At 52.7% G+C, this 26,479-nt stretch overlaps 2 protein-coding genes across 2 annotated transcripts; both read left to right on the top strand.

Annotated features, from left to right (window-relative positions):
- The first annotated feature begins 386 nt into the window (after positions 1-386).
- Positions 387-13,735, top strand: LRPAP1 (LDL receptor related protein associated protein 1). The gene is made up of 8 exons (XM_063295922.1): positions 387-581; positions 667-811; positions 5,611-5,735; positions 6,484-6,604; positions 8,310-8,471; positions 9,093-9,175; positions 9,846-10,022; positions 12,937-13,735. Exons 1-8 carry the CDS (start codon positions 417-419, stop codon positions 13,000-13,002), a joined length of 1,044 nt encoding a protein of 347 aa, XP_063151992.1. The 5' UTR covers positions 387-416; the 3' UTR covers positions 13,003-13,735.
- A 7,435-nt stretch (positions 13,736-21,170) lies between these two features.
- CD72 (CD72 molecule) lies at positions 21,171-25,033 on the top strand. Its single transcript, XM_063293201.1, has 5 exons — positions 21,171-21,300; positions 21,373-21,507; positions 21,964-22,041; positions 22,743-23,078; positions 24,573-25,033. The coding sequence occupies exons 1-5, from the start codon at positions 21,231-21,233 to the stop codon at positions 25,031-25,033; spliced, it is 1,080 nt and encodes a 359-aa protein (XP_063149271.1). The 5' UTR covers positions 21,171-21,230.
- Positions 25,034-26,479: the final 1,446 nt, after the last annotated feature.

Below are 26,479 nucleotides of genomic sequence, written 5' to 3'. Positions count from 1 at the left end.
CGAAGCTTCCCCGCCCCGCCCCCACTCCGAGGCGGTTCCCCGCTTCCACCCATCCCGGGGCACGGCGGCATCGCTCCGCCAGCGCGGGCCTCCCTCGGCGGGCGCTTCCTCCCCGGCCGTCTCTGCGGGGATCAGAACCGGGACGGCGGAGCCGCTTGGTGGGCGGCCAAAGGCCCGAGGGCCACCGGCCCAAACGCGGCGGCAAGACCCGGCGGCCGAGCAGTAAAGCGGCCAGCAGCGGCGGGGCGCCGGCCCCGCGGCTGGCTCGGCGCCCGGAAGTGGCGCGCGCCCGCTTCCGCCCTGGCTGCGCGGCCGGGGTCCGGCCCAGGCGCGGGCGGGGCTTGCTCCCTTCCGGCGACGGTCCCGGCCGCCCCGCGCGAGCGGCGCCTCCTGGGAGCCGTAGTCCGAGGAGCGCCATGCCAGGCCTGCTGCTGCCGCTGCTGCTGCTGCTCTCCGCGGCGGCCGCGGCGCGGGCGGCCGGCGGCGGGCTGTACTCGCGGGAGGCCAACGAGGCCGCCGCCGCGCCGCCCGCCGAGTTCCGCCTGGTGCGCCTGAACCAGCTGTGGGAGAAGGCCCAGCGGGTGAGCGCGCGGCCCCGGGCGGGCAGGGGGCGGGGAGGGCCGGCGGCCGGGCGGGCCGGGCGAGGCTGACGGCGCGTCTCCGCAGGTTGGGCTCCCGGCCGTGCGCCTGGCCGAGCTGCACAGCGACCTGCGCCTGCAGGAGAAGGACGAGCTGAGCTGGAAGAAGCTGAAGGCGGCGGGGCTGGACGAGGACGGCGAGCGGGAGGCCCGCCTGAGGCGCCGCCTGGACGGTGAGCGCGGCCGCGGCCCGCCCCGGGGGGGAAGAGGGGCCCCCTGAGCGGCCGCGCCCTTGGGGCGCCGCGGGCCGGGGACTCCTGCTGCTGCCGCCGCGGCGCGGGCGATGGGCGGCCGCGGCGCTCTCCCCCGCCGCCGCGGGAGGGCCGGCCGGAGAGGCGCCTCGTCGCCCGAGGAGACGGGAGCCCCAGCGCCTCGCCCCCGCCCCCCCGGCCGTGCATTCGAGTCCCCTGCCGCGGCTTTGGCCTCTTGCCCCCCGCCCCGCTTCCCTCTTCGTCCTTCGCTCCTTGAGGGGGCGCTCGGGACGGGTCGCGGATCTCCGCCTGGACCAGACTGGCCCAGGAGGAAGAGGGCTGTTGTCTCCTGCGACAGGGACTCTCTCGCCCAGTTAATATCTTACCCGTATTCACATATTAACTGTAACGTCGTTAATGGTGGCAGCTATCCCTCCTTGGGAGGGAGATGGGTGGTGATAAAATTTGATAGATAGATAGATAGATAGATAGATAGATAGATAGATAGATAGATATGGTTATAGTTAACTATATTACTAGAATGGTATTGAGCTTATTAAAGCCACATTGCACCACTGGCTTGAGTTCAACTCTGAGCCATTAAAATGCCTAAATCCTTCTTATGGGTGGGAATCTCAACCTCGTCTTTTCCATCTTGCATTTCAGTGTTATAAGCCAGCTTCTACCTGCTGAGAGCCTTTTGAATTTGTATCACGGATGCTCTCAGTTAGCTTGGAACCACTGTTTAAATAAACCTTTCTCTTAATCATCCGCTCCAGAATCTTGCCTCACACTGATGTCAGGCTGATACCTCTGTTGTTTTCTGGACTGGTCTCCTTCCTCAGTTAGGGTTTTCTGGCATCTCACAGGGTATATACTCTGCAAAATAGATGTTTGTTTGTTTATTCCTTTAGTCGCTTCTGACTCTTCGTGACTTCATGGACCAGCCCACGCCAGAGCTTCCTGTCGGTCGTCACCACCCCCAGCTCCCCCAGGGACAAGTCCGTCACCTCTAGAATATCATCCATCCACCTTGCCCTCAGTCGGCCCCTCTTCCTTTTACCCTCCACTCTCCCCAGCATCAGCATCTTCTCCAGGGTGTCCTGTCTTCTCATTATGTGGCCAAAGTATTTCAGTTTTGCCTTTAATATCATTCCCTCAAGTGAGCAGTCTGCCTTTATTTCCTGGAGGATGGACTGGCTTGATCTTCTTGCAGTCCAAGGCACTCTCAGGATTTTCCTCCAGCACCCCAGTTCCAAAGCATCGATCTTCCTTCGCTCAGCCTTCCTTATGGTCCAGCTCTCGCAGCCATATGTTACTACAGGGAACACCATTGCTTTAACTATGCGGGCCTTTGTTGTCAGTGTGATGTCTCTGCTCTTAACTATTTTATTGAGATTTGTCATTGCTCTTCTCCCAAGGATTAAGCGTCTTCTGATTTCCTTTCTGCAGTCAGCATCTGCAGTAATCTTCGCACCTAGAAATACAAAGTCTTTCACTGCTTCTACATTTTCTGGCATCTCACAGGGTATATACTCTGCAAAATAGATACCCCCCCCCCAAAAGCGGATAGAACTCATGTAAGCCCCCATATACAAGAGCATGACACAATAAACTATCTACACCTCTCTGCTCTCAGAATTTGGGATGGTGGTCCATATATATAATTGTAAGAGCTGCCCCACTCTCAAAGATTAAAGAAAGTAGTTCTAAACTAAATGCTGCAACTCTTTTAGCACAGTAATTTGTCTGATCGAGAAATTTGTTTAATCTTGTCGTTTTTTAGTAACCTCCTTAGCTTTCAGGGCATGCAAAACCCTCTTTGTACTGACAACTTTTTCTTCCATGTTGAGCACTGTTTTCTTTAGGGAACTAGACCGAGGCCCATAGGAACAGTTTTGCCATCTGGCTTAGGAGTAAACCTCCTTTCTTCTTGATCACTGTCATCTCCATCTCCTCCTCCTTTCAACAGCCTTCCAATTCTTTGCAGTTCTTCCTAGGCCTGTGTAACTGACCTTTCCAAGCTATTCTGCTATACAGCTTTTTTCTTGATTCACGTTCCTCCTTCCGCCTGTCTCTCACACAGCTCTGCTTTTCAGAACCCCCTGTGCAGCCGTACCAGCTTCTGCAGGCCCCCCGCCCTCCTTTCCTTTGTGACTGTGCCTTCAATTTTTGCCACCCCTTTTGAAGCCTTTTATTTCCTTTCAGAATTTTAGCCATGAGATCCTGCTTGTTCCTGAGATTTTTATGGAGGTTGCTTTGCTGAAGTCCAAACTATATTTCCAACTCAGCCAGAGGGTCCCAAGCCTTCTCAGTTCACAGTGACCCTGGTTGTTCCCGAACTGTGCACATGGCGTCCTGAGGCGCCACAGTGAACTCGCTGACAGTTCCCTTTATTAAGTAGTAAAATATCCCGTTTCTCAGCCCATGCATTTGAACGTTTCAAATGACTTTCCCTCAACGTTTTTGCCACTTTCAGTTGCAACTTTCTCCGCAAAATGGGGAATCCGCAGTGGATGGTTGTGAGATCCAGAAGTGTGTATTCCATCAGTTTCAGATTCTGGGGTCCAGTTTTGATTGCACCAGGTCACTTCTTTCACCTTTGGCTAAGGAGTCACTGACAACGGCCAGCACGCTCGAGCCACTTGCTTGTTGGATTTCTCATCATCTCTTCTACGCAGGGCCGCAAAAGGGACCCCAGAGTGTTTGCTGACTCAAAGAACAGCCACCGATATTGTGGCTGATACAGACAGATTTATCCATTTTGTAGCAGTTTTAAAAACTACATTGGCAACTTCTGGTTCTGGACTCAAGCTGCGGTTCTGGTTCTGACCTTTAAAGCTTTATATGGCTTGGCACCCAGACAGGCCTGTTCTCTAAGTCAGCCTGTGCCCATTGATTCAGATTTTCTATCCATCTCCTTATCAGTGTGTTTTATGAGAAAAATATGTGGTATGGCAGGCCTTGAATTAGGTCTGTTAATGGTTTCCAATGTTTTAACAGCATGTTAACTAGTGTTATTCTTCATTCTTAGTCATCTGGAGTGTCCAAGGGCAGAGAGGTAAGACAGAATGAAGCAACAACTCAGAAGTAAATAAATGACAGCAAAGGGCTCTTTTCCCAGCAGTCATTTGGTTATCTCCTTATCTGGCAGTAGCTCAGCTTTGTAGTTTTCTTCAGTGCCAAGCTAATCTTTATTTTTAATTATCACAATACCTGTTCTGTTGTGCTAATTGGAGATGTGGTGCTCTTAGGAAAATTAGAAGGTTCCCCTATTGTCTTTGTTTGTTTACTTGCTTCCTTATTATGCTCTAAAATTAAAATCAGGGGACCTTGGGTATCATCTGGGCCAGGGTTTCTGATCCAGGTTCCGTGGCACCCTCGGGTTCCACAAGAGGACATTAGGGGTTCCCTAAGAGATCACAATTTATTTTAAAAATTATTTCAAATTCGAGCAACTTCACATTAAAGAGGTAAGTTTCATTCTTACTACTTTAAGAACCCTGTTAATGCATATAGACAGGCCTACCCATCAAACGAATATAATAATTTTGTAACTTCTGGCCTGTATTTGAGCCTGAATGTGCAGGGGTTCCTCAAGGCCTAAGAAATATTTCAAGGGTTCCTCCAGGGTCAAAAGGTTGAGAAAGGCTGATCTAGGCAAATCATGGCCCCTCAGCCTCTGTTTAAATCCTTCGGCCTCTGAGGCAGCCTGTTCCAGTCTGTTCCATGTAGAGCAGCTCATTTTTTCCCCAATGTCTGTTTCCATGTGATTTAAAGTTGTTTCTTTCTTGTCTTCTGGACCAAGTCTGAACACTTCTGCATGACAGCCATTCAGATATCCGAAGGCAGCCATCACACTTCTCTGCCCTTTTCTCTGCTGTAAACCCACCTGGCAACTGAGCTGAAACCATCCCTTTTCCTTTTAAGTTTTTCCTTCTGGCCTTTTCATGTGGGGGCATTGCTTTGGATATGCTTCAGTTTGTCAACATCTTTCCTGCAGTGCTTGCACAGAGCTGGGCTCAGTGTTCTAGGTTTGGTCTGGCGAAAGCAGGACAAAGACTTCTCTCGATCTTTGCATTCTGCTTGTTTTGACAGAGCCTGGGGTTACTCTGTGTTTATTCTATACTGCTGCTTGGCACTTTGGCTTATATTCAGCTTCTGGTCCCCAAGACACGCAGAACCGTTTTGCACACACTGCCGCCCAGGATGAATTCTCCATTGTATGCTCACGCCCTTCATTTTTCCTACTTGAATGAAGGGCTTTGCATTTGTTCCCGAAATTTATCTGGCTGCGTTCTGCCCATTTTTCCAGCTTGTCAAGATCCTCCTGAACATGAAAGTGCTCTATTCAATCTTGTCATGCAATCAGAGGAATTTCATTTTTTTCAAAGCATGAGCACGTTGACCAGATAGCTGCTCATGCCCAGTTTTGTAAAAGCATGAAAGTAGATGTTGGTGACCTATGCCAAAGTGTGATGGAATGTGAGGGTGACCTTGGAGGACAGAGGGGAGAGATACTGCCTAGGGAATGAAAGGAAAGGCAGTCCAAGAGAGGGTGACAGTCTAAAGAAGAAACTTAGGAAAGACACCCCCCCCCCATTCAAGCGATAAATGGGGAGAGTGGGAGATACGTACTTTCGGACTTGCAAGGTTCTGTTAATGTAGCCTTACAATAAAGTAGAATTAGTTCATCTAGTCGTGTTTCCTGTCTGGTTTACCTGAAAGGGCTGACACACAGTCCCTGGATACGGCTTTTTTTGTTTGTTTGTTTCCTCCAGTAATTATGGTGAAATATGGCATAAATGGAAAGAAAGATGCACAGCAGTGGGGCACCAACTACATCAAAGCGGGCTTTGCCAATGATGATCTTGATGACCCCCGGCTGGAGAAGCTATGGAACAAGGTCTGTCTGGAGCCTTTGAGCGGGGGGACATCTCTGAGCTTAGAAGAGGGCTTTTGATTTTAATTTATTCATAATCTTCTGTACTGAAACTGTTTTCCTGCAAGTTGGAATTGTAAAAATTATTATTTGATGGGGCAAGGTACCCAGTCACATTAGAGGAAGAAAGAAGGTAACATGTTCCCACACGTTTCAGCTCTCTAAAACCTGGTTATGTGGGATATTAAGTTCCTCCTCTTCTTTAAGGGCTTATGGTACTGTAATGATACTCTTTCCCCCTCTGCTCTCTAGAGTCCCATTTGTAGAGATTGACTTTGTACACCCAGTCCTGGTCCAGCGTGTCATTCACGTACCACAGTGACTCTTCCTGGGCCTGTGGTAACTGGAGGTCCTTCCTTTCTCAAGGGCAATGACCTTCCCTTTTGGGTTGTTCTGGAAGACATCCTCAGGCTGCCTGCTTGAATTTTGCTGGCTGTTGGCCTTGTGGCCTGGAATAATGCCTCCTGAAGCTCCTTTGGTTATAATTAGGGACTGGGCTGATGCACAATAACTAAATGTCTTTGCTAAGAATGGAATAACAAGAAGAAGAAGAGTAGGTTAATGTCAGGTTCCCCAGAAAATGTATCTTCGACATCCTATTGAATGCTTTTCAGAAGAGATTATTTCTCAAAATAATTCCACTGAGCAGGGAGAAACATCATTTAGCAAAGTGAGAGTTATATTTCTTGTTTCCCTTGGATCTTTCTTTAAGGCCAAAACCTCTGGGAAGTTCTCAGATGAAGAACTGGAGAAGTTGTGGAGGGAATTCCAGCACCACAAAGAGAAAGTCCATGAATATAATATTCTGCTGGAGGCTGTGAGTCGGACAGAAGGTACTGAGATGAGCCCTTGGTGAGCTTCGGAACTGGAAGAGGGAGGAAGGCCACATTAGGTGTGATTGGCAGGTTGAATCCTGCGTATGGACCCAAAGCATTGGAATGCACAGCTGGTACAGGTAGTCCTCAGTTACCACAATTGTGATTGGCGGCTCTGTTGTTAAGTGAAGCAGTCCCTAAGTGGGAAGTCACGTGACTGTGACTGCTTTCTGGCTTGAAACTGATAGGGCTAATCAGTTTTACACCTTCGCTTTTGTTTGTCTCCAAACCACTCCCCCCTCCTTTGGAATGCTCACCCGGAAGCTGGGATAATTAACAAGAAGGAAATTAATGTTTATATTTACATTCATTGGAGAGGGAGGGATTACAAGAGAATAAGCAGGCACACAATGGGGGATATACATCGAAAGCAATGTGTTGGCACCTGCAGCATGCTATGCGAATAGCCTGGTGTATTCCCCATTGTGTGCCTGCTTACTCTCTTGTAATCCCCTCCTCTCCAGTCTCTCCGCTCTGCAAGGGGGGATGAGAAAAAAAACCAAACAATTATTATAGGCAATTTCTTCTGTGCCTGACACATTCTCCCGCCCTCACAGCTGGCACCAACACATTGTTTTCAATGTGTATTCCCTACTCTGTGCCTGCTTACTCTCTTGTAATCCTCTCCTCTCCAATCTCTCTGCTCTGCAGGGGTGGGGGGAAGAGAAACAACAAGTTAGGCGCCAGACAACACGCACTGACTATAATGGTGATCATGTGACTGAGGGACGCAGCAAAGGTCATAAATCTGGGCATTGGTCATAAAGTTATTTTTTCAGCACCCTCATAATTTTGAGCAGTCACTGAACAAGGCAATTGGTAAGCAAGGACTGCCTGTATTTGTTCTACTTGCTCCCCACCTTCAGTAAAACAGGTCTGGTCAAAGTAACCAATACATATAGCAAGGAAAGAAAAATAAAAGTTGGTGAAGGGCAAGTTTTGGCCAGCTAAAGGGATCTTCCTTTCTCTGAACTGTAGCTAAGCTGGAACCTTTCCTGGAAGAAGGGAGAGAGGGGCTCCTTTTCATTCAGTGCAGCATCAGGCCATGTGGCTGTGCGCCAGCCCAGCGGATGGGAGTGTCTGCCCTAGAGCCAGTTCTGCCTGAATGTGGGCAGCTCGTTGGGTTTTCAGGATCTGTTCTCCCCTGGCTTGATTCTGCTTTGGGAAAGAGGCCTTGAAATCCATCCTGAAGCAAAGATTCCTTTGTGCTTCTTGTACAGAACTGGACCTACCTCTCTTTGAAGATACTTCAGAATCTTTCCTGCAGCCTGCTGTAAAAGTGGTCGGTGTCGGGGCAAAGGGGCTCCTCCCCCATTGGGGGTTCCTGCCTGGCAGAAAGAAGGCTGCCCACATGGCAAGAGGGCAGTTGCACAAGGGAGTCTCTGCTCTTCTTTGTGCTCCTTTCTGTCCTTGCCATCTTTGCTGAAGCTTTCAGGCACCCTGCAGGGCAGGGCCAGCCTGATAACGAGCTTTCCCCGAAGAATTGTCAGGGGCTTACCCATTCCCAATTCTGAGCACGAGAAACGCATGTTTTCTCCTGTAGCATCGTAAACGTTTATCTGAGTGTAGATGAGCAGTGTCTACCTGTGCTTTGAGACCAGTTGCCTAGGCCCTGTGCATGCCTCTCTTTCCCCAGGCTGGTGCCATTTCCTCTAATTTTCAGATGTCCACAAGAACATGATCAACCCAGTGGAAGAGGAGAGTGCAGCCAAGAAGGAGCAGCTACACCGCAAGCACTCGGAGCTCAAAGAGAAGCTCTACAGCATTAACCAAGGCTTTGAGCGCCTGCGCAAAGTCAGCCACCAGGGTTACGATTCCACCAGCGGTATGGCACTCTCCCCACCCCGCCCTGTTTGCGGCTCCCGTAAGCTAACGTGCTACTGGGGTGAAGGTAGTCCAGCAGCAGATGCAGGATGTTCGTGAATCGCACTACTCCCTCTTAGTTGATTTAAGGTCCGGATTTTGGACTTGCCGCCTCACCTGCGACTGGGACGCTCCCAAAGAAAGCTGAGACAGCAGCAGGTCTGTGGCTGCTTTGAGCCTGGAAGAGGCCAGGTGTCTGGAGGCCCACTGTGGCCACCATAACGCAGGCAGGGGCACTGAATAGCTGTGCTTGGGCCAGGCGGCGGGCAGGAAGAGGAGTGTCTGCCCAGAGGAGCCTCTGCCTGGTTGCATGTCTTTGGGAGGACCCACTGATTGGCAGGTGGAAGGTGAGACTGTCTCAGCCCTTCCTCCAGGCTGGTCCTAACCCCCCCGCTTCTCGGCATTCAGGACTCACAGGCCGTCTTTGCGCTTCTTCTCTGCACCTTTTCTCAGGTAGCCATTGCTTTTACAGCAGTCCTTCTCCAGTGTCCCTTGCAGAAATATTTCCTAGGCACAAACAGATGAGTAGAGTTAGCTGGTATCATGTTCAACAGGGAAAATGTACCTTTATTTCTTCTTCCAGAATTTGAAGAACCCCGTGTGATTGACTTGTGGGATATGGCTAAATCAACTAATTTTACAGAGAAAGAACTTGAATCCCTTCGGGTAGGTAGCCATGGCCTATTTATGACCTCCACTTGCTCATTCTCATTCTTTGGGGTGAGATGCCAACCCCCTGCCCTGACCTCTGTCCTTCCAAGTATGGCAGGGCTCTCATAGACAACAGCTGCTGTTCGCCAGAGGCACAGTTGTGTGCCCAGGATCTCTCTCATACGACAGAACAAGACAGATAAAAATAATAGTTTTCCCGAAGGCATCTGTGCTTCACTTTTCCCATGGGTCCTTAAAGCACCTGAAGAATCGTGTCTGAGTCATAGAGTTGAAAGGGGCTGTTGAATCCAACCCCCTGTTCAGTGCAGGAGTCCCACTGGAAGTGTCCCCAACAGGTGGAGGGCGTTCCCTTGCCTGATGGAAAGTTCTGGAACTTGTAAGTTTGCTCGTATTTTGGTGATCTCAGCTGACTTACTAATGTATTTTCTCTGGCGAGGTAGGAACTCCCATAACCAGAGAGGCTGCCCACCCCACCCCCACCCCACACCCCCCGCTTCAAAAAGTGGTTGGCCTGTTTGCACCTCAGACTATCTGTGGGGCTGTGCTGTCGCTACGTGGGCTGAAGACTGCCATGCTGGTGTGGCTTAGAGCTTCTGGCATCATTTCAGGATGCTTTGGCAGCTGAGCTGTAGGTGTGTCTGTGAGTACGCATTTTCTGTTCTAGGAAGAATTGAAACATTTTGAAGCCAAAGTTGAAAAGCACCACCATTATCAGAAACAACTGGAGATCTCCCACGAGAAACTGAAGCATGTGGAAGGAACAGGAGACAAAGAGCATCTCAGCAGAAACAAGGAGAAATACTCCATGCTGGAAGAGAAGACAAAAGAGCTGGGATACAAGGTGGGTTTATGTGCTGTTTTGGCCTGGGCAGCAGGGAAGCGTTTGTGGTGCCTTCTGCCATTCCTTTGGTGCTGGGGAGAGAGACTGCCGGAGCCCTGCTGCGTGGAAGGCATATCTTGCCTTGATTGGGGCCTCTTATTTATTTATTTATTTATCCATCCATCCATCCATCCATCCAATTTGTCCCCGCCCATCTCCTCCCACTGGGGGACTCTGGGCGGTCTTATGTCAAAGAAAGACATGCAAAACCCATAAAAACTTTATAACTGATATCAAGAATTAAAATCAGTGTCGATAAACTATCATTGAAATATACAGAGAAGGTCAAGCTGTGTGCCCCTAGAGGCATGGGGGAGAGGGAGCAAGAAGCCTGAGAGGGGAACAGCCGGGTAGGAGGTTCCCAAGACCGCCTGTCCCAGGGCCTGAGCCCAGCCCCGGCCGCCCCAGGAGCTTTCCATCCACGGTCACATTGCAAACAGGCTTTGACCCTGGCCCAAAGGAGGGAGTGGGATTATATCCACAGGAAGCCACGGCAGCAAAGAGATGCACCGTGCGCAGTGTGCTGGTCAGAGCAGCTGTATGGTTTTCACAGAGTTGCTACTTTTAATTTCTGGACAGCTGGCCCGTCTTGTTAGCGTCAAACCAAGTCCAGGTGCTGATGTTGGGCTGGGTGAGAGATTCCCAGGGAGGCTGGGAGGCTGTGCCATTGCTTGGTTCCAAGGGTTCACTGCCCCTTACTGGTCGCAACTAAGTTCTTTGTAAAAACGCCCACGTGCTTGGAATGTTATAAGGTAAAATGTGCCCAATTTAAGAACAAGAAAGAAATGTTATAAGTTTCTATTTAGAAACAAAAACTGAGTGTGGGCTTTAATGAAAAAACTTTATTTTTACTCTATTTATAAATATATACCCTGCATTTGCAGTTTTAAAATCCTGAAGCAGAAATGTTATATATTTTAAAAAATGGAACAATTTAAAATAATTTTTAAACTCCTGAAATTTTTTTTAAAAACTTCAGCTCTCTAAAAATAACACGCTTAAAATCATTGATCCTTCCAATTCTGTGACAGTAAGAACTGAGAACATAAAGCACTTTAATTAAGCCTGAACAAATAGATGCCGCCTGCTGTTGCCGTGGCTGAGAAGACTCAGTGCCAGCCTGTGGGGGGGGGGAGCAGAGGTGGGGCACGCCAGGCCAAGAGAGCAGGTGCGGATCTGCTGGACCTTAGCTGAGGGAAGGTGCGTAGGGGGGATAGGAGCCGGTCCTGTCCCTGGGCCCTAAGCCCCTTGCCCCCTTCTGAGCTCTCCCCCAAAAGGCTGGCTGTGGCGGCGGTGGCTTGGGCTCAGCAGGACCGCTTGCAGCTCAACCTCGTTCTTCCCACTGAAGAGATTTCTCTCTGGGCTGAGTGAGGGAGGGCAGCTCCAAGGGATGGGAGAGGCAGAGGCCTGGCCTGGCCGCATCGGCTGCCTCCGGCTTGGAGGGCACTCTGGCAGGCAGGGCGGAAAAAGCAGGCATAGAGCAAGGTGTGGCAGGGGCTTGGGGGAGTGAGGGCCTCCTGGCCCACAGCAACCAGGGGAAACAATGGTAATCCGTAAACTAACGTGCAAGGTCTTTCCTGCTGGCAGGACAAAGATTACTCCAGAGGCTGACAGGGTTTCTGTTTACCCAAAAGATTTCCAGGGAGGGTGCCACCGCTGCCATTGCTTTACAGCCACATCTTGTCCCTGAACGTGTCACTTTAATAGCTCTTTATTGCCTGCCGCCGCTGCTGCTGCCTGAATTTTGCTGGGCCAGGGGTCGCGGCGCAAAGGGGTCTGCAAAGATGCACACACCCCTGGCTGCTGGCTGGATTGGGCCGGCTGCTCTAAAACCGCCAGCTGCTTGCCACAAGCAAAGAGCGTTTTCTGCTTCATGGCCTCAAGCCAATTAGGAGTGAGGTTGAAGGAGGGGGCAGCGGATCCCATAACAGCATCATGGAGAAAATAAGTTGCACACGGGTTTCATTCTCATGTTTGAGAAATACACCGTGAGCATTGAAAAATAGCCCTTAGCAAATGTCCAGCCAAAAACAAGTTGAGACTTGGACTTTTCTCCGTCTGTAACTTGTTAACTGGGGGGAGGAGGGTATTTCAGAGGAGTGAATTTACTGCTTGAATGGAGAAAAAAGAGGCTTCATGGTTTGTGTTTATTGGGATCTAAGAGAAAATGGAAGAATGACCTTTTGTAGAAGAAAGGGTAGCGGGAGCGGGTGGTGGGCAGTGCCTGGCCAGTTTTAAGGAATAGCCCGAGACCACAAGGGGAAGGGAAATGCCTAGAATCAGCAGCAAAATAAGCCTCTGAGAAGGTGTTGGTCTCACACAGGCAAGTCTGGAGGCTGTGGCAGAGTCCTGGGAATTGACACGCAGATCGAGGGGAACGTGGCTGCATGACCTGTTAGCCGCATGAGGCCAGCAAGCTGCTTTTTGTCTCCTCCCAAACTCCCTTGGGCTTCTGCTGAAAATTAGAAGTAGACTAAAATGCCAGTTCCTAGAGTAGGCTTACAGTGTTTGATAATAAAAGTTTTAAAAGGCTAAACCACCCAGCATCTGAGTGGTATCATTGTCCACGGCAGCTCTTGGGGCAGCATAGCCAGCCCCAAATGAAATGAAGATGAAGCTTCAGTCTCACATACAGTGGCTCCCCCTACATTTATTCACCATCTTGTTTTTCATCTGCTTTTACTCTTTGGGTTTTTGCTGGTTGCGTTTTTGAACAGAGTTGTGTGTACTGTATTTTCTTTATTATGTTATGAGCTGCCCAGAGTTGTTTGGAATCAGACAGCATCTAAATTGGATAAATTAAATTAAATTAAATTAAATTAATAAGTGTCTAGTGTCCATTTAGGATGAATAAAACATATTTTTGCCCTCCCAGGTCAAGAAACACTTGCAAGATTTATCCAGCAGAATTTCTAGAGGCCTTCAGCACAATGAACTCTGAAGCTTCCACTGCTTTGCATACTGGTCAGAATTCAGTACTGAAATGTACATATTATTTGATGTTCTGATTGTCAGGTCTTCACTGACCATTTGTTTTTTCCCCAGTAATGTTTGTTTCAGTTCCTGATCCCACCCTATTGCGCCCTTTCATAGCAGCAGACTTACAAAGTGCGCCATGATTTCTTGCTATGTGGGCTTAAGGGCACTAAAACAGCAGCTTCTGAATGCAAAACCATGTTCAAGATGAGAATTCCTTGAGAGAAATGAGGTGGTTGCTGGAATGCATGTGCCAGGTTTAGTATTCTTGCTCCAGGGTTAACCTCCGGTGTTAATAAACATTAGGATGTCACTGCAGCACTCGCACGCATTGAGGTTGGAAGCCTTTGTTGCTGATGCGCCATGCATTGTTCTGTGGGCTTCCTCTCAACGCCATGGCTTTCTGACATGCCACTTAAAGAGCGGAAGGGGAGGGGGCCCCCACTTTGTCTTACGCTGCTGATGCCAGCAGGGGTGGGTGGTCCTGCTCAGACTGGGGTAATCCCGGCACAAAGGGAAGCGGGTGGCTCTGAACAGGAAGCAAAGCTGGAGGAATGCAGTGGACTTGACAGGCATGCTAGGCTTTTAATGATTTAAATAGTGCCACCCTGATTTTGGTTGACTTGTGGTCCAGGGTCTAAAAACAAGTTCAAGTAAGGAAATGCTTATGATCATTGCATAAATGTACTCATGCCACACCCTACACTGTTTTGTGTTGATTTCTGTCATTGGGAGGCCATGGCATAAGAGTGGTGGGAGAAGATCAGGCACGATTGGTCATAGGAGGTATGTTGGGTACCTGCTTTTGTCATTCTCTTGGTGTATATCATGGGAAGGGGGGGCTTATTCTTGCGTGACTCCCTTCAGCAGTCTTCTAAAATATAACCTGTTATATAGATGTATATGGTCTAGGCATGTTCGTGTATCTGTAAATTTACAGACGGAGGTGTTGGGAGAAGAAGCAAATTCTAGCCTTGGTACCCAACAGGGAAGGCAAATGCAAGCAGATCTAAGGTCATTCGTGGGCTTCCAGACTCAAAAGACAAAAGGTATCTGTGATGCCTGCTATTTTGGCCAAATCTTAGACCTTGAGGGTAGGGCTGATCCTTGGTCAAAGACGGCCCTTCCGGGCAGTTGCAGGTCATCAGCAAGGGTCCACTGCCCCTCTTTCCTGGTATTTGTTGAAGACCTCCTGGCATCTGCCACAGCTGCAGAGCTTCAGATTGATCCTAAGTCTTGTTGTATCTTTTATTTTTAATTCCCTTCCCTCTGCTGGAGGCTCCTCTTAGCTGATTTCAAAGCCATTTTATATTTCCATCAAAATTTCCCTACGTTGTCTCTGCTTCTTTCAATCTTAAACTTTCCTGGTTCCCCTTCTGGAGCCTTTGCAACTGTATACAACTGTATTTCTCTATAAACATTGTGCAATATTTTTCATCCTCATTTTTTGCAACAATCCTCCTTCATATGCGTTTTTGCTTATCTGCAGCCTCTTCCACTGCTCATCCCACCATCATTTTTCATGCTTCCGACTGGTGCAACTACAGCGTCCCTTTTTTCCAAGCAGCTTCTGCATCCCCTTTCCTTCTGTCCATGTTCCTGTGTCTTCTCACTCTTCCTTCTTCTCGGCTTTCCCTTTACCTTCTGTTTCTGGTGTTTCCAGGATCCACCCTTGGCATGACCAAAAAAGTGCTCAGTTCCATGGTCAGCATCATTCAGCATCCTTGTATCTCAACCATAAGCAATAAAATCAATCATGCTTTTAGATTTACATTTATTCCTTTACCAGGTACGGATATGAATAGACATGCTTAAACTACGTGCTCAAAATAAATACAGGCATCTCCTGGCTGTCTTTCATCTCCTCCCTTCCATCAATCCTGGTCAATTCAGAATGCTTTTCCCCCAGATGACACTCATTCAGAACGTGGCCCCAAACTCCTTCCTGGCTCTTCTGTCATCCCCACTCATGTGTAAGAAGCCGCTCTCACCAACCTCCAGGTAGCTACTTTCATAAACATTCACAACAGTCTAGATTGGCCTTTCTCAACTGGGGTTCTGTGAGATACCGTGATGAGAACAAAACGTGGTTTTTGAACCTTGCGTGCCACGCACTGCAAGCACTTACAGCGGTGGGTATTTTTACATGCACGACTTGGCTGCTGGGTTCCCTGAGAGCTGAAAATTATTTCAAGAGTTCTTCTATGGTAAAAGGTTGAGAAAGGCTGGTCTAGTGATGCTAATGCATGCTTGCTGACATACATGTTAAGCCTTTCATTCAGAATTAAACCGACTCCTTCATTTCTCTGCATGTGATCATCAACTTCACAAGATCAATTCACCTCCATTCAGATCTACTGCATCCTATTCTATTTTTTCTTTTCTGTCTCTCTATTCAGCAGGTCATGCCCTCGGTCTCCGCCACTCCTAGATTCCAGGCGGCAGTCTTCCCTCTGCCACTGGCCCTGGGATGCTGGCCTCTGCCTCCTGACCTCTGCTTTGGTCAATGGAGCGTTCACATAACATGTTCTAGTAACACAGAGAAGGTGACCATTAGACCTTGGTTGCACCCATGCCAGCTGCACACAAGGGCAGTGCCAGCCGGGTAGAGCATATTTTGGACAGATGTGCCTCGAGTGCAGCTGAAGCCCAGCTTTTCCCCAAGCCCGCTCGTGCTCGCCTATGCAAGCCAGGCTCTCTGGGCCAGAGGTCCCTGTTCCCCCCTGCCCCCAAGGAGGAGGTCCGTGCTGTGGACCCTGAGTGTGCAGCAGCTGCTCATGCCTGTCCTTGCAGCTGATCCCCCTGGGCTCCCCCTCCTCTGCCTTTGGCTTGTTTACTGATCTCCCCCCACCCCCGGAAGCTGGTGCAGCGTAAGTGTGAGAGCCATGGTTGGTGTCATGCATGCTGCATATTTGAACCCTCTGTGTGTTTCCAGTAACTGAGCAGGAAGATTATCCTCTGACGCTGGACTGCAGCTCTTCCCCCAACTTACAGGGGCTGTGCTGGTTCGCCCAGAGCATCTTCAGGGAGCGCTGTTCTCTGGCGAGAGTGCTGGTAGGCTGGCGGGGTCGATGGGGAGGGAGGGGAAAACTTCCCGAAAGCAGGCCAGATGGGCTCCAAGGCCTGGAAGGCACCCATGGCCCTGGTCTGGCAACTCGTGGGAGTGAACTGTTAATCAGAGGTCAGTTCAAGCACCCAGAAGTGTGCCTGACGGGCCACAGGGGGGCAGCAGAGCATCCTGTGAAGGGGAGGAGGTAGATACCCCCCCCACCCCACCCCCTGGCTTCAGAATAGAGAAGGAGAGCATGCTGGGGAAGGAGATGGGGAGGAAGGAAAATTAACAGGCCAGACCACAGAGGACAACGATCAGTTTGCTTAAGGCCAGGGTTCTTGTGGTGATACATGTGGTGAAAGATGGACCTTGAGAAAGAGAAAAAAAGACAGAAATGGAGATGGCTACGAAGAGTCCTGTGAACTGCAAAATGAGTCAGTTGGCTGGTCCTGGGTGTAGTTAGGAGTGACTGCTCCCTTGAGGGGATGCGCAAGCGGAAACACAAGTGGTGCAACTGGCGCCGGAGGTGAAAAGAGGACCCTGCTGGACATGGCCAAGGGAAGGGGAAGAGGACGGGTCGTGGAGGTTCCTTTCAGAGACCAGGTGGGACGATGGACCCTTGACCACGCAGCCTCGATGGCACCAGAAGAACTAGATGCTGCTCACCCCTCCCCTCACGAGATGACTGGAGATGGGTTCTTTCTCCTTTAATCAAGGCCATTCCTCACAAGGAAAGGAAGGCAGGCGTGTAGGAAAGGGACTGCAGACAGGCGGCCCTGAGGGTGGAGTCTGGGCCCTCACACTTGGAGAGCAGGTGCCTGGGATGAGCAAGGCCCCTCAACTAGCCAATGGGCTGAGTTTCCTCAACACGCTAACCCAAAAAATGAATAATAATAATAATAATAATAATAATAAAATAACCCTAGCCAAGGTTAGTATAGTCAGTTGTGCACGTGCCACTGCCCTGTTCCTCCAGACCACCGCTGGGAGTGAAGCCCTTGCCCATCCCAGATGTGGTGGTTTAGCCATCCCGCTCGCAGGGCTGCTGTGGAAGTGATGCCAGAGAGCAGTTGCTATGCAGGCCATGCTGCGGAGCAGGATCTGGGTTGCCGTGGAGATTGGAGGGTTGCTATGGTTACAGCAACAGGGACCACCACCCTGCCTGCGGATGCCTTGTGGAAACCTGGAGCTTGGCAACAGGATTGGCCACTTTTCAAGCAAATGCTTCTATGTAGCTGGTGGGATACATAAGTACGGGAGGGGGGCGACGGCGAGTGGACGAGTGCAACCCTCCAGCAAGTGGAGCTGTTCCCCCCAACAAGTGCCCCACATGCCAGTGGCATTGGCTACATCCTCTCCCTGGGTGTGGCCCCGGGGATCCTGCAGGCTGCTAAGAGCATGAGGAAAGCCCTCCACGTCTGCAAGGATGCCCTCAAAGTTCCTGGCTGGGAGTGAGCAAAAGGGTGTGTCTTCCCCGTTTGCAGCTGGAATCTCAGGGCACCCCACCTCCTGCCCCCATAGATGGAAAGCCCCCCTAGGAATCTTCTTGCAGGCCAAGCCCTCCCTGCCCCAGGCCAGAGACGGGTGCTTCTGGCGTGGGCAAGATTGTGCCACCGGTCAGCCACGTGATGCAAAAGTGCTCAAGAGGCATTTGGCCCCTTCTCGGAAGCAGAGTTCTGTGAGGGGAAAAGCGGACTGAGCACGCAGCAGCAGGAAGAAAGGGCGCTTGGCACACACAAGCAGCCTCTGAGGCATCAAAGCTCAGGCGTCCCCCAGGATGGCCCCCACCTCCCACTCAGCCTCCCCACCCGGCGGTCCAGCCAGAACTAACGCTGCTGCTGGGATGCTGCCCAGAAGAAACAGGGCTGCCTGTCCTAACAGGAATCACGCTGAGATGAGGAGTAGGTCTCTAGTGTTTATCACTGCTACATAAGACAGAAAATCCTAACAAACTGAAGAAACGTGGGAAAACCCAGACAGATAAACCCCAAAAGTCAAGGCGGGTCTGATCTGTCTCTCTTTGAATGGCTGCTTAATTCCTCAGTACTACGCATGCGTTTTCCCCCCTGGATAGAGGCCCCCTCCTGCTCGCCATCAGTACTCATGACACTGCCTGCTTCAAGCCCACCTGCAGTTTAACTCCTTATTTCAAAATAAAACCAGAAATTAATCTTGTGGGAATGAGTTCCACAGGTTAGCAATGTCCTGTGTGAAGAAGTGCCCTCTTCTGCCTGTTCTAAAACCAACATTTGTGGATCTGGCAGGCTTCGTCATGTGACTGCTGGCCCTGCTGCTTGAAAGAGAAGAATTCCTTTTGCACCCTTTTTCAATCCAAAGAGGCAGGATTTGTCTGCTCTCTGTGGCCCTTTTTCTGCAAGCAACTGGGTCCCAGTCCTCCTGGCCTCTTCTCTTGGGGACCCCTTCTGAGCCCCCCCCCAATCCTTTGGGGTGCTGTCCTCTGCCCTTCCCAGTCCCGTCCTGTCCTTCTGCAGGCCCCCGGCCAGTGCCTGGAGTGGGCCAAGCACGTCTGCCCAAGGCCTGCCGCCTCCTCTGCTTCAATTTATGCACGATGTTTGCAGAGCGTGCAGTGCGCTGGATGCTCAACTTGCCCTTACGTGGCTTGTTCCCCATGCTGAACACACGGCCAAGGCCCTGTGTGTGATGCTGGGGCTGCAGCCTGGCCCCCCAGCTGTGGGGCTCCCCCCCCCCCACTTGCTGCCTTCTGAGCCACGCGCCCTGCCTGAAGGCTTATGGGTGAGGAGGGCCTGTCTGCGGGGCCCAAGAGGCCCATGCATGAAGCACCCACCTGCCTCTTGGGGTTCCTGCCTCACTTGGGCCTAAGCAACTGGAGTTGGGCAGCCAATAAATTTATATTTGTATGTATTTTAATCCATTTGATCATGTCTGATTCTTGGAGACTGCCTGGACAGGTCCTTGCAGTTTTCCTGGCAAGGTTTTTTTTTTTGGAAATGGTTTGCCATTGCCTGCTTCCTAGGGCTGAGGGAGAGGGACTGGCCCAAGGTCACTGAGCTGGCTTCATGCCTAAGGTGGGACTAGAACTCAGGGTCTCTGGGTTTCTAGCCTGGTGCCTTCCCCACGACACCAAACTGGCTCTCTAAATTAATAACCACCACAACAGCAGCAACAACGTTGACCATCTGTGTGTGTGTGTGCCTTCTCCCAGCAAAAGGGAAACCGATTCCTGCGTTTCTGTTGCCTTTGGACAAAGGCAATTCAGAGTGATGAATGCCTGTGCCTGCCTAGCAGCACTGGGGTGTGGGCAGCATGGCAGGAGGCATCAGGGTGTGGAGTGTCCCTCTTGCCCTTAGGAGCACTGGGGTATAGATACATGACAAAGTGCCATCCCAGTACAGTCACTGCTGCTATACTGGTGGAGCCAGAGATGAACAGGTGCATCTGGCAGCAGGAGTGATGGCCTGCTGAGGCCTTGCGACTAGAGGTGGCCAAGCCAGGGGGCGGGCACACAATTCACCTCTCCCAGCTCACCTTCCCTGTTGGAGCCGGTCATCGTTGAGGCTGTTTCTGGCCAGGCCAGTACCCAGCTGTTCTTCAGGCAGGCCCTCTGCTCATTGGGGAGGAGAGGAGAGCTCACCTAGCTGCTGCCCCCCCAAGTCATGCCGGGCCTTAAGTCTGCTGTCCAGTTGGGAATCCTTTTGCCCGCATTCCCTTGCACAAGAGGACAGCTCCGTGTCTGCAGAACCAGGGAGGAAAGGCCACCGTGATCTCAGCTTTCCCCTTTGGGTTGGGCGGGGCAAAGGGCCCCTCACCAGGGGGAGGACTTGGGGGCTATGGACCAAAGCAAGCCAGAAGGAAGCTCCGAGGTGCCCCTGAAGGGTTCTGGGGGGCATGTGCTGTTTCAACCTCACGCTGTTGTCCTGAGCAGTCATTTTGAGGTTTCTTTCTGAGATCAGGTGGAGTTTAATTCTTCTGGTATCCTGTAAGGATACTGACATTTTAAAAGAACTAAAAAGACAAGGCTGCCCACTCTCCCCTTATTTATTCAGCCTATATGCAGAATGGATATTGTGGGAAGCTGGATCGGAGGAAGATTAGCATGGTTTAAAACTGGAGGAAGAAAGATCAACAACCTGCACTTTGCTGATTATGCAATGATCTGCAAGCAGCACAGTGAAAAAATGGGGCTAAGACTGAACAAATGACAACAGCCTTAGAACTGACAGTGAAGGTACTGAAGTGGTGACTGTGTCTGTTTTTTTAAGATCCACTGTCAACATTAAGGGAGCCAGCAGCCAAGAAATACGCTGCAGACAAGCCCTTGGTAGGGTGGCCACGAAGGCCACGGAGGCCCTGGAAAAGATACTCAGATACCATGATTTGTCTCTACCTGCAAATTGCAGAATCGTGCAAGCCACAGGATTTCCTGTGACCCTCTGTGGAAGTGAAGGTTGGGTGTTGAAGAAGCAGGAGAGGAACAGTGTTGACACCTGTAAACTTTGGGGCTGGAGAGGACTACTGTGGACAGCCAGGAAAACAAATGGATCAGAGAGCAAAACAGTCCAGAGTTCTCACTTGAGGCACAAATAGCCAGGCTCAAATTACCATATTTTGGACACATTATGCAAAGACCCGGCTCTCTGGAGAAAGCTCTGATGTCTGGAGAGAGGAGAGGACGGCCAGCCGCTGGGGTGAGGGTGGACTCAGTTACGGTGGCGATGGAGGCACTGCTGGAAGATCTGAAGGGCCAGGTGGGGACAGTGATCTCGGGGAAGGTCTCTCGGGTCACTGAGAGTTGACGGCGGCACACAATCAAGCGATCGGCTCTCCAAACCTTTGCGTAGCTGCCGTTCAGGCAGCAAAGATGTGCTGCTGTGCGCTGCGGGGAAATCAAGGGCTCGTGTTGGGCTGGGCCGGGAAAGTCCGCAGCAGGCAGTTGGCCCATCCCTAGAGGCCGAGGCTGGGGCAAACCCTTTGGGTGCCCCACAGGAGCCGAGAGGCTGTGGGGATCTTGGGTTGTGCTCAGCTGGCTGCTCCCCACCCACCACAGTGCAACTTCCGCTTCCTGACCCAGCAAGAGAGGGTTGATTAGACTTGGCCGCCCGGCTGCAGTCCCCTTTCCTCTGCTGCTCCAAGGCCGCTCCTGGGCACAGCTGCGCTTCCCGATGCCCGAGGGCGTGATCTATGCTGACCTGCGGTTTGCAAGAAGCCCTCCGGAAAAGGGCCATCAGGAAGGTAGGGGCAGCCTGACCAGCCTTCCTGGGGCTCCTCCTGCCCGCTCCTGCCTGACCTGGGCTTGTCTTCCAGAGCCCGGCGAGGGGGAGCTCACCTATGAGAATGTCCAGGGAGCCCAGGCACAGGAGGAGAAGGGGGTGTGCGGCTCCCTGAAGAATGCTCAAGTCCTGCCTCTCTGGGCAACTGCACGGCACTGCTGGAGCCCAGGTGAGTAGCTGTGCCCTGGCCCCAGGCCAGACCGAAGGCTCTCCTCTGGCCTGACAGCTGCAGGAGCTGGCACATCCCCAGCCCATTCTACCATCCAGAGCAGAGCAGAGCAGAGCCAGCACCACCCCGCTTTGTTCAGCTGGGGAAAAGTAGCCAGACGTTTGGACAAAAAGTAGCTGGCAAAATGAGAGAAAATGCAGGGAAAAGCAGGGAGGGAAAGGTGGGGAGAGAGTGACCAACCCCAAGCAAGAGGTCAAAGATGGGGGTTCATACAACAGCCCACATTGTCAGGACGATATTCCAGCTTTTCTCCTTTTAGGCACGTAATGGCAGCAGATTAAAGAGGGGAAGTAGGACACCAGGCGATCCCCACTCTATTCCACACTAGGAAAGAAACAGTTCTGTGGACCGGGAGGCTGTATCAATGCCAAAAAGGACTTTGGGTTTTTCTTCCAGTGGCAAACCGCCAAACACTGGGAGCCCTGGCTGTTTTCCTCTTCCTCCTGGCCACCAACATAGGAGTTGGCATCCGGTGTGAGTAACAGTGGCTTTGTGCTCAAACCTGGACCCCTCCAATTCCCTGGAAATGAGGGGGCAGACTCCCAGATTGCTGGAAGGGAGTCTTCTGGAGGGGGGGGTGTTATGAGTACGGATGGTGAGCAGGAGGGGGCTCCTATCCAGGGGGGAAAACACAAATTTTCTGTCTACTATAGCAGTTTAATAAACACTAGAGACATTCTCCTCATCTCAGCGTGGTCTTTGCTTAAGCCAGGACATCAATCCTACCAAACTGAAGGAGCGTGGGAAGCCCAGACAGATAAACTCCCAAACTCAAGGCAGGTCTGTTCTGGGTTTCTTTGAAGGACAGTTCAAAGCCTCTAAACTACGCATGCATTTTCCCCACTGGATAGGAGCCCCCTCCTGCTCACCATCCGTACTCATAACATTGTGTCTCCCCTCTGCATCTGAGGGGCAGGTCAGGTCCTCGTGCAGAGCTTCTCTCGGCCTACCCAGCATGGAAGGCTGTGGGGCAGTGAGAGCAGCCTCCGTGTGTGCAGTCACCTGCTCCTGGTCACCTGCGCAGAGGCTGGGATGCTGCCAGGTCACCTGCGCAGAGGCTGGGATGCTGCCAGGAGAGGTGCAGCCCCCGTCAAGCGCTGCCTGGCCCACCCCGCAGCCAGGATCCTGGAGAAGCTTCACCCCCACCCACTCCCCCAGCTGCTTCCTCTCTGCAGACTTGCAGGCCTCGCAGCAGCTCCAACAAGCATCCCGAGACCACACGGCCAAGCACCATGTCCTGGGTGAAGAACTCTACGCCCTGCAGGTCGGCCGGGAGGAGAGTCAGCAGCTGCTTCACCGGGCCCAGGGGGAGCTCAACTCCACCGTGGCAGCCCTGGGGGAGAGTGCAGCAGCCCTGGGGGAGTGCTGGGTGGCTGCGAACCGGACCCATCAGCAGCTGCGGCGGCAGGAGCAATCACTGAGCCAAGCCAACCTCAGCCTGGCTGTCCTGCAGGTGGAGCGGAGGAGCCTGGAGGCCAATCTCAGCCAGGCTACCTCCTGCCGGCAGATCGGTACGTTCCTGGCCCTGGCCCCTCTGCTGGAGCTTTCAGAGCCCATGTTGGGGTGGGGGGGGGTGCTCTCCTTTTCCTTCCTGTTTCAGCGGAACACCTGCACTGCTGGGGGATGACAGCTGGAAGGCTTCCCTGGGCAGAAGGTGGGTGAAGGAAGCACAGCAGGGCTTGGGGTAGCGGTCCGGGTGGGTGAGTCCAGGAAACTGCCGTAAGAGCACGAGGGGGAGCCATTGTTCCTCCATATTTGTCAGTTTGCAGGGCTGAGCGTCCCCGAGCCTCCGACCCCACTCTGCCCGTGCAAGGGAGCCAGGTCCCTGAGCCCCTGTCCCCCTGCCCTCTCCCTGCAGAAGGTATCAGTTCCTCATGCTGACAAGGGGGAACTGGAGCATGACCAGCTTCCTCTCAAAGCCATCGTGACACGCAGCCTCCTGATCATGAGTCTCCCCAGAGACACTGGCTGCTGTGAACTCAGAGTTGCTGCACCCACCTTGGCGAATTTGCAGCTGCCTTGGAAAGGAGGATGGACCAGCTACCCACCCCACCCCCAGGGCGGCTGCCGCTCCTCCCCCACAATTTGGGATGTGCAATTCCTGACCCTGGTGTGCAGGTGGATCCACTGAGCAAGATCCAGGTGGCAAATTTTGTGGTTTGCAATAAGATGAGCAAGTTTATTGATACAGTGAGCTTATGGAGGGCTGATAGAGGACAGGATCCTCCTGGCCTTGCAAGGCCACCTAAGTTTTGAAAGATGGCACATGTAAAGGATCAGGGTATCCCAGTCAACCACCCATGAAATGTGAGCCAGCAGTATGATGCAGCAGCTGAAAAGGCAAATGCTATCTCAGGGTGCATTAGCAGGAGCCCAGATCATGGGAAGTAATTGTTCCCCTCTGCTCTTCCCCATCTGACCCCATTTGAGTCCTGTATCCAGATCTGGGTATCGGGGTTCAAAAGGACTTCTTCAAGCGGGAAGAAGCGTTCGCATAAGCTTGGTGTTGACCTAAGAGCAGGGGGACCCAGGGCCTTGCCCACCCTTTGCCATGGGATGACTTTGAGCCAATCAGACTCTCTCAGCCTGACCCACTCACAGGGGTGTTGTCTGGGGGAAAATAAGAGGAGGGAATGTTAGGCGCGCCCTTCCTCAAGCTCCCGAATGATGTGAATCAAATCCAGTTAACGAAGGCGCATGAGCCGGGGGGAGGGCTCCCAAGACACTTCCCGTGGCCTCTGGCTCTCCTGGATGAGCCGCTGACACGCCGACCCCTTTCCTTTCTCCTTGTGCCCTGCGCACCTCGTGGGTCCTCCCGGCCGGTGGCGCGATGCGGGGAAACGGCCGAGGTCTCGGTCTGCCTCGCCATCCATCCGCGGCAGGCGACGCACGGAACGGGAGGGGGCCGCCATCGCCCAGGGAGGGGAGCTGGCCGAAGCCCTCCCGCAAATCCCTGGGCGGGTCCTGGAGAAAAGCCGGCGGCCCCACTTGCCCGGTCCGCGCAGGTCCTCCCGCGACCCTCTCCTCTAGGGTGCTGCCCCCCCGGATGGACGCTCTTCCGCTGGAAGTGCCTGTGGGTGTCGACCCAAAGGAAGTCGTGGCAGGGGAGCGCCGAGCATTGCAAGTGGTTGTCCTCGCAGCTGCTCGTCCTGAAGCCCTGGTCGGCGGAAGAGCTGTGCGAGGCCGTGGGCGAAGCGTGCGCCAAGGTGAGGGGAGTCGCGTGCAAAGCGGCCCTCGTGGGAGCGCGCCCAGCCTGCACGACCGGGAGTTGGAGCGGCTCTCGGGGGGCGCCCGCCCGTCCCCTTCTCTTTCTCCCGGAGGCGCCCGCGGGAGAGGCAGGAAAGCGGCCGACCCCCCGCTGGCTCTGTGCAGGCTCTGCCTCCTCTCCGTCTGGAGGTTCAGCGCTCCAGCCTCAAGCCCCGAAGGGAGGGGGGCGTGTCCCTGCCATGAAATTCAGCTCCATTAAGACAGCCCCCCACCCCGCCCAGTCTCAATGGGGACCGCCCTGATCTGTGCTTAACCGCGTCAGACCCAACTTTGCCTTTTAAAACCCTCCAGAGTCAGTGGAGGCCATTCTGGGTTGGACTTCGGTTTGAGAGCCGGAAGTGGACGTGGGTGGACGGATCCACCTACACAGGGTGAGTGAGTGGGCTGCCTGAGATGCCCTTGGCCTGGCTTCGGTCCGTCTGAGCTGTGGGGAGGCTGGGCAGAGCAGGGAGGGGGCCTGTCCTGGAGAAGCGGGCCGGCGCTCTGGTCGCCCAGGGCACTTCCTGGCTCTCCCTCGGGATCTTCTGCCAGGTAGGCCGGAGCTGGTCGTCTCCCGTGCTGACACTGGCGGGGGTGAAGGACCAGAGGAGGGCCGGGGGGGGGGCATCTTCCTCTCCTTGGCTCCATTGGCAGCCCCGGTCGCTAGAGGGGAGGGGGCGCCAGCTGCCCCGGCAGAACCCAGGAGGAGCGCAGATGTGGCCTAAGTCAAATCAAGGCCCAGCTCCTGCCCACCCGGAGCCCTTCGAGGCCGCCTCCAGCCTGGACAGGGTCAGCTGATGGGGAGGGACTGAGGAAGCAGCCCCTGCCCAGCTGCCAGTCACACAGAAGAGGCCTTGGGGGGCTGGGGTCAGACAGGGTCAAGTGTTTGGGAACAGGGTCCAGATGCCGCTTCAGGTGGGAGCTGGAATCCCAAGAGCTGCGTAACCTTCCCCCGGTCGCCACGCTCTCTCCAAAGGGTGCCCAGGGGACAAAATCAAGGCAGCCTTTCCCGGGGATGGAGACTGTCCCTGGTTGAGGGATACAGCGGCATAGAGAAGTACCGAATCTGGAGAAGCCTTTTTCGCCCCCGATGCCCCCCAGTTTTGCATTCCTTGCTCAGAGCTGTTAATCTCAGGAACTCGCTGCGGGGATCGCTTCCATCGGAGATAGGATGAGCAAAGTTCTTCTTGCGGAAGGAGACATGGTGGCTCTTTGCTAGGCTGCTTTGCGGGGCTTATTGGGGGGTGCATTTTGTCTGGGTTTCATGGGAGAGGTCAGATTTGGGCCATTTTGTGAGCTTCAACATACTCCAATTGTCTTGCTTCCTTTTCCTGGTGCCTTTTTTTTTTTGTCATCTGTTACCTTTCATTTCTCCTGCGACCGAGGACCTCAAAAGCTGGAAGTGCCCCAGATGTCTCTGGGACCCATGGAAGGCCTGCTTCCCCCTTTTTCTCACTTGTGGTTTACTATATTTTTATACTGCCCTGTTTCCCAGGTGAGAGCCAGTCTGGTGTCCAGGTTAAAGGCATCCGACTATAACCTGGGAGACCGGCGGTTCTTGCCCTGCCTCAGGCACAAAGCCAGCTGGGTGACCTTGGGCCTGGGCCAGTCCTTCCCTCGCAGCCCTGGGGAAGAGGAGGCCAGGGCAAATTCCTTCTGAAGTTGC

This window comes from Candoia aspera, chromosome 2, assembly GCF_035149785.1.
Source record: "Candoia aspera isolate rCanAsp1 chromosome 2, rCanAsp1.hap2, whole genome shotgun sequence".
NCBI classification, from domain to species: domain Eukaryota; kingdom Metazoa; phylum Chordata; class Lepidosauria; order Squamata; family Boidae; genus Candoia; species Candoia aspera.
This window is presented reverse-complemented; position numbering and strand designations above follow the sequence as displayed.

Bases quoted from the DNA above. Each gene is read 5' to 3' on its own strand.
- LRPAP1 (XM_063295922.1), top strand. From the start codon at position 417: ATGCCAGGCCTGCTGCTGCCGCTGCTGCTGCTGCTCTCCGCGGCGGCC. The intron at 6,605-8,309 runs GTACTGAGATGA...TCTAATTTTCAG, and splicing joins GGCTGTGAGTCGGACAGAAG to ATGTCCACAAGAACATGATC. The intron at 9,176-9,845 runs GTAGGTAGCCAT...TTTCTGTTCTAG, and splicing joins AAGAACTTGAATCCCTTCGG to GAAGAATTGAAACATTTTGA.
- CD72 (XM_063293201.1), top strand. From the start codon at position 21,231: ATGCCCGAGGGCGTGATCTATGCTGACCTGCGGTTTGCAAGAAGCCCT. The intron at 21,508-21,963 runs GTGAGTAGCTGT...TTTTTCTTCCAG, and splicing joins ACGGCACTGCTGGAGCCCAG to TGGCAAACCGCCAAACACTG. The intron at 22,042-22,742 runs GTGAGTAACAGT...TCCTCTCTGCAG, and splicing joins CATAGGAGTTGGCATCCGGT to ACTTGCAGGCCTCGCAGCAG.